The sequence below is a fragment of the Diplotaxodon limnothrissa genome, linkage group LG4 (assembly GCF_057381915.1).
Source record: "Diplotaxodon limnothrissa isolate DT_005_m linkage group LG4, D_limnothrissa_male_GT1.1, whole genome shotgun sequence".
Classification (NCBI taxonomy): Eukaryota; Metazoa; Chordata; class Actinopteri; order Cichliformes; family Cichlidae; genus Diplotaxodon; species Diplotaxodon limnothrissa.
In genome coordinates this window covers 357,037-369,532 of record NC_140599.1, presented here as the reverse complement: position 1 = coordinate 369,532, position 12,496 = coordinate 357,037, and the positions used below count along the sequence as shown (strand labels likewise).

General features: G+C 44.1%; 1 protein-coding gene across 1 annotated transcript; it reads right to left on the bottom strand.

Moving 5' to 3' along the window:
• Nucleotides 1–1,077: 1,077 nt before the first annotated feature.
• On the bottom strand, nt 1,078–12,240 carry LOC146632948 (ribonuclease inhibitor-like). The gene is made up of 6 exons (XM_085352884.1): nt 12,191–12,240; nt 8,135–8,311; nt 5,808–5,981; nt 4,511–4,571; nt 1,573–1,580; nt 1,078–1,165 (listed from the first exon to the last, which is right to left on the bottom strand). Exons 2-6 carry the CDS (start codon nt 8,305–8,307, stop codon nt 1,078–1,080), a joined length of 504 nt encoding a protein of 167 aa, XP_085209010.1. The 5' UTR covers nt 8,308–8,311; nt 12,191–12,240.
• Nucleotides 12,241–12,496: the final 256 nt, after the last annotated feature.

Sequence of the window (12,496 nt, the reverse complement as noted above, 5' to 3'; positions counted from 1 at the left end):
CCCTAAAATTTCAGAGTTAGCAGCAACCATTAAAGAACTTCCCGATCCTCTAAAAAATCCTACAGCCTTTGTTTCTGCATTACAGAGAAGTACCAGATACCACCACTCGGGTGGGCCTGATTATAGATATATATTATGTCAACGAATCCCAGGTGTGACTGAATCTCAGCTTATTGAAGAAGTAGAGGAACTAGACCCTAAAAATGACCAAGCAGCCAACACCACCTCGTTTTTGTGGATAAACGATGACAAAATCACAGCCTTTTTTCAAAACCTAAAGAAATTTCTGCTCACAATGTCTAGAGATAAAATTGATTTAAATGCAGTAACCATGTGTAAACAAAAGCCAGATGAATCCATTCTAGTTTTTATGAAACGTTTCACGCACTGCTGAACTAATGAGGCATGCATGCCTGAAGGAGGAAATGACCAGATTTTCATAACAACATTCTTAAACAATATTCATCCAGAATGTTCACAACTATTGAAGCTGACTGCCACTGATAATCTCTATGACATGAAGATAAAGAACTTTATCACACTTGTCAAAACAAAAGCTGGTGCAGATCTTTTCCCCAACAGCACGAAGGCTAAAAGTGTTAAGATGATGTTGAATTTTGATGTTGAAGGCTCAGAGGAAAGTGAAAAAATGATGTATGCAGGGACCCCGTCCCCTCAGCAAGCGCAGCAGGGAGATTTCAAAAAGCCGCAGCCCTAGACATCATCATAGGAGATTTATTGACAGCTGGAGTAATAAAGCCCACAGTATCTCCATATAACACTCCTGTCAATCCTGTGCCAAAGCCTAACAAACCTGGCGTATGGCGTTTCACACAAGACTTAAGGCAAATTAATGCAGTCATTATGCCTCTGCCACCTCTCGTCCCAGACGTTCCCAGCATACTGACAGCTATTCCAGCATCAGCTACACATTTTACTGTGGTGGATTTGTGCTCCGCCTTTTTCTCAGTGCCTGTGCATGAGGACACACAGCCGATATTTGCTTTTACACATAGAGATAAGCAGTACACATGGACTCGCTTACCCCAAGGCATGGTAGACAGCCCTGCGGCTTTCTCAATGGTGGTACGTGCTACCCTGGACGGCTTCATTCCTCCAGAGGGCTGTACCCTGATCCAGTACGTGGATGATCTCCTCCTCTGTGCTGAAAGTGAAAAACTATGTCAAACTGCCACACATATGCTACTCCAGCACCTCCAACAGACTGGCCACAAAGCATCAGCAAAGAAAATGCAGTACTGTCAGACTTCTGTTCAATATTTGGGATTTACACTGTCTCATGGACAACGTTCCATGACTACAGACAGGGTCAAAGCTGTGACCTCTGTCCCTAAGCCCACTACACAGAAGGAAATGCTGTCCTTCCTAGGCATGGTGAACTATTGCAGACAGTGGATACCAGACTGTTCTTTTCATGACCACATTCTGCGTGAATGCTGCAAAAAAGACAAGCCTCCTCGAATACTGTGGTCAACAGAAATGCCTCTTTCAATGCATTAAAGGGAGCGCTGACCTCCGCCCCTTGTTTGGGTCTGCCTGACTACCACTTACCGTTCCACCTGTACGTCACAGAGAACGGCACAACCTGTGCAGGCGTACTGGCCCAAGAGCATGGCTGTGGCTACCGTCCAGTAGCCTTCTACTCAAAGGTGCTGCCAGCAGTAGTTCAGGGGATGCCGGCCTGCCTGAGAGCAGTAGCGGCTTGCTCTATCATGATAAGGGACTGCGAGAAGCTCACACTCTCACATGACACTGTTCTACACACCAATCACCAGGTCACGACCATTCTAGCAAACATAACTACACAACATATGACCGCACAACGTCGCTCAGGTTATGAAGCTACACTGACTTCAACAGCAAATCTCACTATAAAAGCAAGCAGCACACCTAATTCGCCAGCACACTTACTTATTCGTATGCTGTGTTCCTCTGACCGACAGGATGGTTCAGACGAGCCTGACGTTCATGATTGTATGACACGTATACAGGAATCCACAGCACCACGCCCAGACTTAGAGCAGACACCAATCCCAGACTCAGTCATTGTTTATGTGGACGGGTCCTGTTCAAAACCAAATGACAACTCATTTCTTTGTGGCTATTCGGTGGTAACATTGCCTGACATCATACTAGAGGCTCACTCATTACCATTTCACTCAGCACAAAAAGCAGAGCTCATGGCTTTAATACGCACCTGTGAGTTACATGTGGATAAGCGGGTGACAATTTACACTGATAGCCGTTATGCATTCGGTGTGGTGCACGACTTTGGCACATTGTGGAGACAGAGAGGCTTCACATCTGCTGATGGAAAATCGATTGCTAATTCTGATCTTGTTCAAAGACTTTTGCAGGCTATACAGCTGCCATCGGCAATTGCAGTTGTGAAAACGAAGGGGCACAGCACGGCTGACACAGACGAAGCAGTGGGAAATGCTCTTGCAGACGTAACCGCGAAAGCAGCTGCTGCCTCACAGCAACCACCCAGAAAGGAAGTATTATCTTTGCCTTTACAGCTGCCACTTGTCACACTCCCAGACTATTTAGAAACAAATGTTGACCTAAAATTCATACAAGAGCAAGCCTCTGCCTCAGATTACACTTACTGGGAAAGTAATGATTGTACCTTAGATAACAGAGACGGCTTATACAAAAACCTTGAGGGTTTGATTGCCCTCCCATCTTCACTACTGCCAATCCTTGTCCGCCATTTTCACGGTGTGAGTCATGTCGGACAAAGAGGGGTAATAGGAGCAATAAAATCAAGATTTGTAATTGAGAAAACATCACACGCAGTAAAACGCATATTAGCAACCTGTCTAACATGTGCACGAACTAATGTAGGTAGCTCAAAAGCAAAACATCAGCATTTACCACAACCAGATTTCCCGTTTCATACATTACAAATTGATTTTACACACATGCCAGCACAAGGAAGCATCAAGTACTTACTGGTAATAGTGGACCAATTTAGTAAATGGGTAGAAGCTTATCCAACATCAAAAGAAACTGCAGAAGTAGTCTGTCAAAAGTTGTGCAATGAAATAATACCCAGATTTGGAATACCTCACCAAATTAACAGTGATAGAGGACCTTCAGTCACATCAGAAGTAATTCAAAAGTGTGCTAAAACTCTAGGAATAGACTGGAAATATCATGTGCCATACCATCCTCAGAGTTCAGGAGTTGTAGAAAGAATGAATAGGACCATAAAAAAATCGCCTGACTAAAGCAATGATAGAAACAGGAATGACCTGGATCAAACTACTTCCTCAAATCCTCTGCGAGATTAGAATGACTCCATCCGCAGCAACCAAATTATCTCCATTTGAAATAATCATGGGAAGACCGTTTCCAACACCATGGTCAGCCTCCAGAGGGGCACCGCTATTGGAAGGGGACATAGACACTGCATTGTCTGACTATGTTCATAACCTGGTAGAAACACTGAATAATAACTATCAGAAAGTTTGTCTCTCTCAGCCTCTCCCTTCCACAGATCCAACCCATCCGTGGAAACCAGGAGATGCGGTGTTGGTGAAGTCGCTAAAACCAAGGGCACTCGGGGAGGCCGCGTGTTCCAGCCCCCAGACTGTACTTGCAGTGACGAGAACCAGCATCCTAACAGACGGACAACCTCAGTGGATTCATGCCAGCAGGGTTAAGACCAGCCCCACGTATACGCTTCGTCGCGCTGTTCACGTTGCCTAGCAACCATGATACTAACCGCGAGACACGTTACATACAGCATTGTTTGACAGAAATGAAGGAGAAAAATGTTTTGTTGGTCATTCATTTTTGTCATGACATCACTTTGATTAGTTGAGTATCTGAGGCTGAGACCACAGGACTGTAAAACATGATTGTTGGGCTTCATGTCTGTGCTGAACAGTCATTTAAGATTAGTTAGTAAATAACAAGGGTTAACCCTAACCCTAACAATGAGGTCATGTGACTTTGACCTCCTAATTAATACAAAAACACATGAAGGGAGAAATTATCTGTAGAGACCAAACCAGTTTGAGTCTATGGGGACTGAGTCACTGCTGCCTCTGCTGGATGTCAGAGGAACTGCAGGGATCACCTTCATTGTTGTTTTTGTCTTCATCTGATCACTGAGCGCATTTTGACTTATTTCACTGTTCAGGACATTTTTGATGTGTCTTAATGTCACGCTAGGAGTGACAGGAAGTGACCTATACCCTGCTTGACAAAATAAAAGCTCTTTTTAATCAGAGTGCAGCATCAAATCTGTGAAACTTCAGGACTATTGATCAGGTTCAGTTAATCAATCACAAGCTGTTTGTGGACAGAGTGGTGCTGGAGCAAAGATCACGGGTTCATTTAAAGGTCAAATGTGAGTCTCCTGTGTTAAAAGCCGCCTCACTGCCCAGTTAAACAGCAAAGATTAAAAATGATTCAAAGGTTTCAGTCACAGATGAGAAGCTCGTGTTGTGTCTTTTCTCCCAGCTGTTCTTCATCTCACCTCACTTCTCCAATCCGTGTTTCCAGGTATTTCTGAGGCTGCTTTAAAGGCGGCAAAAGGTCTGGATCAGATCCACAAGAGAGAAAAGCAGGAACAGATAAAGTCCAAGTAATTCATTTGATTCCAGTCAACACATTTATTGATCATTAGTAGCCACATTAAAAATTAAGCACTGATTCATCCACTAAAGCTCAAACTGCACATATCCATGAAAACATGATATTTATGTTATAAAAACATGATGTTTATTATTCAAAAGTGTTTGAAAGCCTTTCCAGGTGAGTTTGATCCAGGAGGGTCTGAAGCCAGAGTGAGACAGAGACTGTGCAGAGACTGTAGAAGGACAGAGCAGCAGCAGAGCAGTCCAGATACACTGATGATCCTCTGTCAGATCCAGAGGGACACACAGGGATGATGCTGGACTCTACATTGTGTCTGACAGTGGAGCTGTTCTCAGAGCAGTTCACTCTGCAGCACTGACAGTCATCTGCACTTCATTCCTCTGTCAGTCACTGCTGGATGAAGCTCTCCTCTCCACCTCCCAGTAACATAGCCCAGTCAGAGCGTCTCTACACACAAGCTGCTGCTGCTTCATCCTATCTGGATCATCAGGACACAGCTCATCCTCTTTCAGCACACACACCATCCTATTTACAACCAGTTCCACCTGCAGAGAGAAGAAGGAAGAGCAGAGGAACTAAACAAGTGTTTCCAGAGACTCTTCATCAGCTGTCAGTCAGTGATGCAGCACATCCAGTATAAAGGGCAGCAGGGACTTCAGTGCTGGGACTGTACTAGGACTCATTGTTGCTTCACTTTTTCTAATCTTTGGATTTTTATTGAAGTTGATGAAAATGTTTTTGACTCCTAGTTTTAGTTTGGACTTTCATTCATTAGAATAACCTTGGTGTGTCCACTCTGAGCTCTGTAGGAACCCCAACAATCCAGATGGACAGTTCCAGCTGTTAACTGGAGGAATACCAGCCAAACATCTGCTCTCACTAAACTCTTCCTCACCTACAGACCGTGTTCTTCACTGCCTTAAATTCGGAAATTAATGCAGTCATTCGTCTGCGTGCTGCTTTTTCTGACCTGTTACTATAGTGACCATGAAAGTCACAAAAGGCAGAAACAGGAAGTGTTTGTGTCCAATCCTGAAGCCTGTCACCATTCTCCTCCCACAGCTTCACTGAGAAGCTGCAGCTTTACAGGAAACACTGCATCTTTGTTTCATACTGACTGTGTTTAGTACAATACTGGTGACAGCACCACCCACTCACTCCAACACTCTACTGACCTCAGAGTCTCCAATCTGCAGTCTGGACTCTCCTTAAGATCACACAGCTGCTTCACGTCTGGATTCTTCAGGTTGTTTCCTCTCAGGTCCAGGTCTCTCAGATGGGAGGGGTTGGACTTTAGCGCTGCTGCCAGATAATCACAGCTTATCTTTGACAAACCACAGTTCCACAATCTGTATAAAGAATGAAAGATGTAAGTTTATTAGACAAAGTGTGAGCTTGAAATCATTCAGTGTTTCATAATCTGTTCAGAGCTGAAGAAGGTTCAGAATGTAGAAGTGTAATAAAATGGAAACTCCAAACAGCTGAAGCCAGCAGGAAACAGCTTCAAACAAGAAACTGTGCAGAGTTTTCGGACCATATGCCCCAATGCAGCCAGTTGGATTTTGGAGTTTTGAATCTCTGTTCTGTGACTAAGTCCTTAAATTATTTCTTCCAGTCGGTCCCACAAGACAGACTAAGTGTTGGACATGTGTTGTGGCTCCATCTAGGGAGCTTCTAAATGTGATGTGTTGGCTGCTCTGGGTCTGTCAGATCACAGTACTGAAGAGAGTTCAAACTGGGCACACAGTTGTTCTAGACTTGACCCGAGATTGTCTGAAACTGACTGGGCGATTTTTACACATGTTCCACTCCTCCTTGGAACAACAGGAAGTTCCCAGCATATGGAAACAAAGGTTAAGTGTCCTATGGCATTCAGTGATGATGGTGCTGTGGCCCCACCACCTCCACCTCTTTTGAAAGGAACTAACTGTAATCTGAAGCTTCAAATGGAACTAAGACTTCCTCCACTAGGTGGCAGTGTCTGGTGAGAAAGTGCTAGTGTATCTGGCCTGTAGTCAAAAACAGGAAGATGCAGGATTTGGGCTGAAATGGCGAAAAGTGGCAAAGCAAGAAGGTTGTAGGTTAAAGCTTGTTGGTCAGCTGGGCCTTTCTTTGGAGGTTTGATGTTCCCCGTAAGTCCAATGAAATGCTGCTTAGGTTCATTGGTGCTTCTAAATTGGCTGTAGGTGTGGATTTGAGAGAGTGCTTCCCTGTCTCTCTCTGTTGGCCCTGTGATGGACTGCTCCCCTGCGTAGGTGGACCACGCATCTTGCTCGATGACAGCTAGAGCACAGGCTCTAGGCAGCACGGTGGCACGGTGGTTAGCACTGTTGCCGCACAGCAAGAAGGTCCTGAGTTCAGTTCCACCATCAGGCCGGGGTCTTTCTGTGTGGAGTTTGCATGTTCTCCCCGTGTTTGCGTGGGTTCTCTCCGGGTACTCCGGCTTCCTCCCACCGTCCAAAGACATGCAGCTTGTGGGGATAGGTTAATTGGATAATCCACATTGCCACTAGGTGTGAACGTGCGAGTGAATGTGAGTGCGAATGGTTGTCTGTCCCTGTGTGTTGGCCCTGCGACAGACTGGCGACCTGTCCAGGGTGTACCCCGCCTCTCGCCCTGTGACAGCTGGGATAGGCTCCAGCGCCCCCCGCGACCCTGAAAAGGATAAGCAGACGCGAATGGATGGATGGATGGATTTGTGGCCTGAAATTCCCCAGTTAGCAGTTTGGTAGATAACTACAGTATGACATGGTAATCACATCCAGCAGCTGTATTCTAACTGTAAGCTGAGCTGTGCTAAGCCAAAGCACCGGCACTTTTTAATATACAAATTACAACATTTAATAGAAACTTATTGGTCAGCATATTATTAGCCTGCTGTTAACTTCATTCCACAGAAAACTGAGAGAATCTAACAGAATCTAACAGAGCTGATAAAGAAGAAAGAGAAGTGTGATGATTTAAAGCCTTTGAAGTGCTTCAGATGATCTCTGTCCACTTATGTCCACTCATTCATTAAGTTATGTAAGCTATCTAATGCAGCTTTGATCTTCACAGTCTGCCTTATGAAACTCTTTCTAACCCTGAATGTCAGAGTGCTCCTCCTTCTCTTTTCCCATCATTCATGCTGGTATTGGAGGAGATTTGGATTTTGGATTGTGTTTTGGATGATGTGTGTATGTTTGTGTTGGACTGCTGTTTGTAAAGCAAATTGCCATTTTGGTTTGGATTTCAGTGTCACTCAGACTTTAAGGTGGAATGAAGAGTTTTAGAGTTTCGCAGTGAATTATCCAGTGGAGGATTTTTCTTGTTCTTTGAAGGTTTGAAATGTGAACATTGTTCTGCTGCAGTCAATGGACTAAACCAGAGAAGAAGAAAACAGACTTTACCATGAAGATCCTCAGTGTGGGTCAGTATAATATCAGCCTGATGTCTGCAGTTTAGTGTCAGCACAACTTTCACATCATATTCATCTCAGCACAACTAAAACATGCTGACTGACCTCAGAGTTTCAAGTCCACATCCTGGTCTCTCCAGAAAACCACACAGATGCTTCACTCCTGAATCCCGCAGCTCATTGTTCTCACTCAGGTCCAGCTCTCTTAGATGAGAGGGGTTGGACTTCAGCGCTGCTGCCAGATAATCACAGCTGATGTCTGACAAACCACAGCTCATCAATCTGTATAAAGAAGGAAAGATTTAAGTTTTTTAGACAAAGTGTGTGCTTCAGTACAGGGAGTGCAGAATTATTAGGCAAGTTGTATTTTTGAGGAATAATTTTATTATTGAACAACAACCATGTTCTCAGTGAACCCAAAAAACTCATTAATATCAAAGCTGAATGTTTTTGGAAGTAGTTTTTAGTTTGTTTTTAGTTTTAGCTATTTTAGGGGGATATCTGTGTGTGCAGGTGACTATTACTGTGCATAATTATTAGGCAACTTAACAAAAAACAAATATATACCCATTTCAATTATCAGAATCAGAATCAGAATCAGAATCGTGTTTATTGGCCAAGTATATGTGCAGACACATACAGGGAATTTGGTTCCGGTAGATGGTGGCTCTCAAGCACAGCAATGTAAATCTCACACACACACACACAAGTGTCTATATATACACATTACACATACATACATACACAAAGCTATGTAAACCAACTATAAATAACGAATCTAAACTTATATACATAAAATACAGAAATGAATGAGGTGGAATGAATACTACAAAATGTACATAAGGTGCAGTTGCAGTCTGGCAGTGGGAGCAGTGTGACAGGTCAACTGTTAAGAAGGGAGATGGCGAGGGGAAAGAAACTGTTCCTGTGTCGGGTGGTCCTGGTCTGCAGGCTTCTGCACCGTCTGCCAGAGGGCAGCAGATCAAAAAGTCTGTGTGCAGGGTGTGAGGGGTCTGTGATGATTTTCCCTGCCCGTTTCCTGGTTCTTGAGAGGTACAGATCCTGGATGGAGGGCAGGGGGGGTGCCGATGATCCTTTCTGCTGCCCGTACAGTCCACTGCAGTCTGCGCGTCCTGTTTAGTGGCTGCACCATACCAGACTGTGATGGAGGAGCACAGGACAGACTCAATGACTGCAGTGTAGAACTGGATCAGCAGCTCCTGTGGGAGACTGTACTTCCCCAGTTGTCTCAGGAAGTACATCCTCTGCTGGGTCTTTTTGAGGATGGAGTTAATGTTGGTCTCCCACTTCAGGTCCTGGGAGATGGTTGTACCCAGGAACTTGAAGGTTTTCACAGTTGACACAGGGCTGTCTGATATGGTGAGGGGGAGCAGAGTTGAGGGATGTCTCCTGAAGTCCACTGTCATCTCTACAGTCTTAAGAGTGTTCAGCTCCAGATGACTGCACCAGAGTACCAGCCGCTCAACTTCCTGCCGGTATGCAGACTCATCACCATCTTGAATGAGGCCAATGACAGTGGTGTCATCTGCAAACTTTAGGAGTTTGACAGCACAATTATTTATCTTTACCAGTGACACCAATATAACATCTCCACATTCACAAATATACATTTCTGACATTCAAAAACAAAACAAAAACAAATCAGCGACCAATATAGCCACCTTTCTTTGCAAGGACACTCAAAAGCCTGCCATCCATGGATTCTGTCAGTGTTTTGATCTGTTCACCATCAACATTGCGTGCAGCAGCAACCACAGCCTCCCAGACACTGTTCAGAGAGGTGTACTGTTTCCCTCCTTGTAAATCTCACATTTGATGATGGACCACAGGTTCTCAATGGGGTTCAGATCAGGTGAACAAGGAGGCCATGTCATTAGTTTTTCTTCTTTTATACCCTTTCTTGCCAGCCACGCTGTAGAGTACTTGGACGCGTGTGATGGAGCATTGTCCTGCATGAAAATCATGTTTTTCTTGAAGGATGCAGACTTCTTCCTGTACCACTGCTTGAAGAAGGTGTCTTCCAGAAACTGGCAGTAGGACTGGGAGTTGAGCTTGACTCCATCCTCAACCCGAAAAGGCCCCACAAGCTCATCTTTGATGATACCAGCCCAAACCAGTACTCCACCTCCACCTTGCTGGCGTCTGAGTTGGACTGGAGCTCTCTGCCCTTTACCAATCCAGCCACGGGCCCATCCATCTGGCCCATCAAGACTCACTCTCATTTCATCAGTCCATAAAACCTTAGAAAAACCAGTCTTGAGATATTTCTTGGCCCAGTCTTGACGTTTCAGCTTGTGTGTCTTGTTCAGTGGTGGTCGTCTTTCAGCCTTTCTTACCTTGGCCATGTCTCTGAGTATTACACACCTTGTGCTTTTGGGCACTCCAGTGATGTTGCAGCTCTGAAATATGGCCAAACTGGTGGCAAGTGGCATCTTGGCAGCTGCACGCTTGACTTTTCTCAGTTCATGGGCAGTTATTTTGCGCCTTGGTTTTTCCACACGCTTCTTTTGACCCTGTTGACTATTTTGAATGAAACGCTTGATTGTTCGATGATCACGCTTCAGAAGCTTTGCAATTTTGAGACTGCTGCATCCCTCTGCAAGATATCTCACTATTTTTGACTTTTCTGAGCCTGTCAAGTCCTTCTTGTGACCCATTTTGCCAAAGGAAAGGACGTTGCCTAATAATTATGCACACCTGATATAGGGTGTTGATGTCATTAGACCACACCCCTTCTCATTACAGAGATGCACATCACCTAATATGCTTAATTGGTAGTAGGCTTTCGAGCCTATACAGCTTGGAGTAAGACAACATGCATGAAGAGGATGAAGTGGACAAAATACTCATTTGCCTAATAATTCTGCACTCCCTGTATTTCATAATCTGTTCAGAGCTGAAGAAGGTTCAGATGTAGAAGTTTACAGCTACAGCTGTAGATGACCTGCTCTACCGCCTGAGCGGTAGAGCAGGTCATCTACTGATCGGAAGGTTGGTGGTTCGATTCCTGGCTTCCCCCAGTCTGCATGCCAAATATCCTTGGGCAAGATATTAACCCCAAATTGCTCTCCGATGCATCCATCGGAGTATGAATGTGTGTGAATGTTACTTAGAAAGCACCTAGAACAATGTGCTTGTGCGAATGGGTGTGAATGGGTGAATGCACAAGTTGTGTAAAGCGCTTTGAGTGCTCAGAAGAATAGAAAAGTGCTATATAAGAACCAGTCCATTTACCATTTACCATTACTGAGGCAGTAATCAAGGGATGAGAGACAGGAGGGGAACACACCTAGGGGAAATCACAACTGACAAGGCAGGGGGAAACGTAAATTGAACACACTCACATAAGACAAGGACCTTCAGAATAAAACAGGAAACTAACAGACATAGAGGACCAGACAAGACACCATGGACAGACAGAGGGACATACGGGCAGAGGAGGCTAAGTACAGGCAAAACCTAAGCTAAACATGAGGGCAAGATAACAAAACCTAAACCAGAAATAATAATAATAATCATCATCATCATCATCATCAGATAGCTAAAGAATCAGAACATAATTATAATCAAAACAGTATTGCCAGAGAATAAGAAATAATCCATAATGCAAAAATAAACCAAAACATAAGAAACTCAAAATGCTGGGTTGAACCGACTTTGATTGAGTGTAATTACCCTATGATCCCATAAGGTTTAATTATGGGGAGAAGTTGAGGGTATATCTCATTATCTCAGATTTTAACCATTTACTGTAATTCTAAGGGTGCCAACCATAAATTCTAATTCTGGAGTTTTGAACCACCTTTATTGTATTCCTTCACAAGCTGAGATGTTTCAATGTAATGGGTTTTATTCCTCCACAAAAAATTCAAAAAAGGCTACTTATGTTTATTTGTATCAGGACAAGCAGGGAAGCCATGGACATCTGGACAGTCTATCAGGCTGCCTGAGTCCCCTCACCCATATCAGCCCAGAACTCTGCATTAACTACTGAGTAAGACTTAGAGGATCAGAGATAAAAAGTTCTACAAAGAATGGAACAAGACTTCCTGTATAAGGCTCTGTGGACCTATGATCGGCAGTGTCGGGACAACTTTCACATCATATTCATCGCAGCACAAGTAAAGCATGGTGACTGACCTCAGAGTTCCAAATCGACATCGTGGATTCTCCAGAAGAACACACAGATGCTTCACTCCTGAATCCCGCAGCTTGTTGAAGCTCAGGTCCAGGAGTCTCATAAGGTAGGGGTTGGACTTTAGCGCTGCTGCCAGATAATCACAGCTGATGTCTGACAACCCACAGCTCCCCAATCTGTATAAAGAATGAAAGATGTAATTTTATTAGACAAAGTGTGTGCTTGAAATCATTCAGTGTTTCACAATCCACTAAGAGCTGAAGGTTCAGAATGTAGAAGTTTAGAAAATGGAAACTTAAAACAGCTGA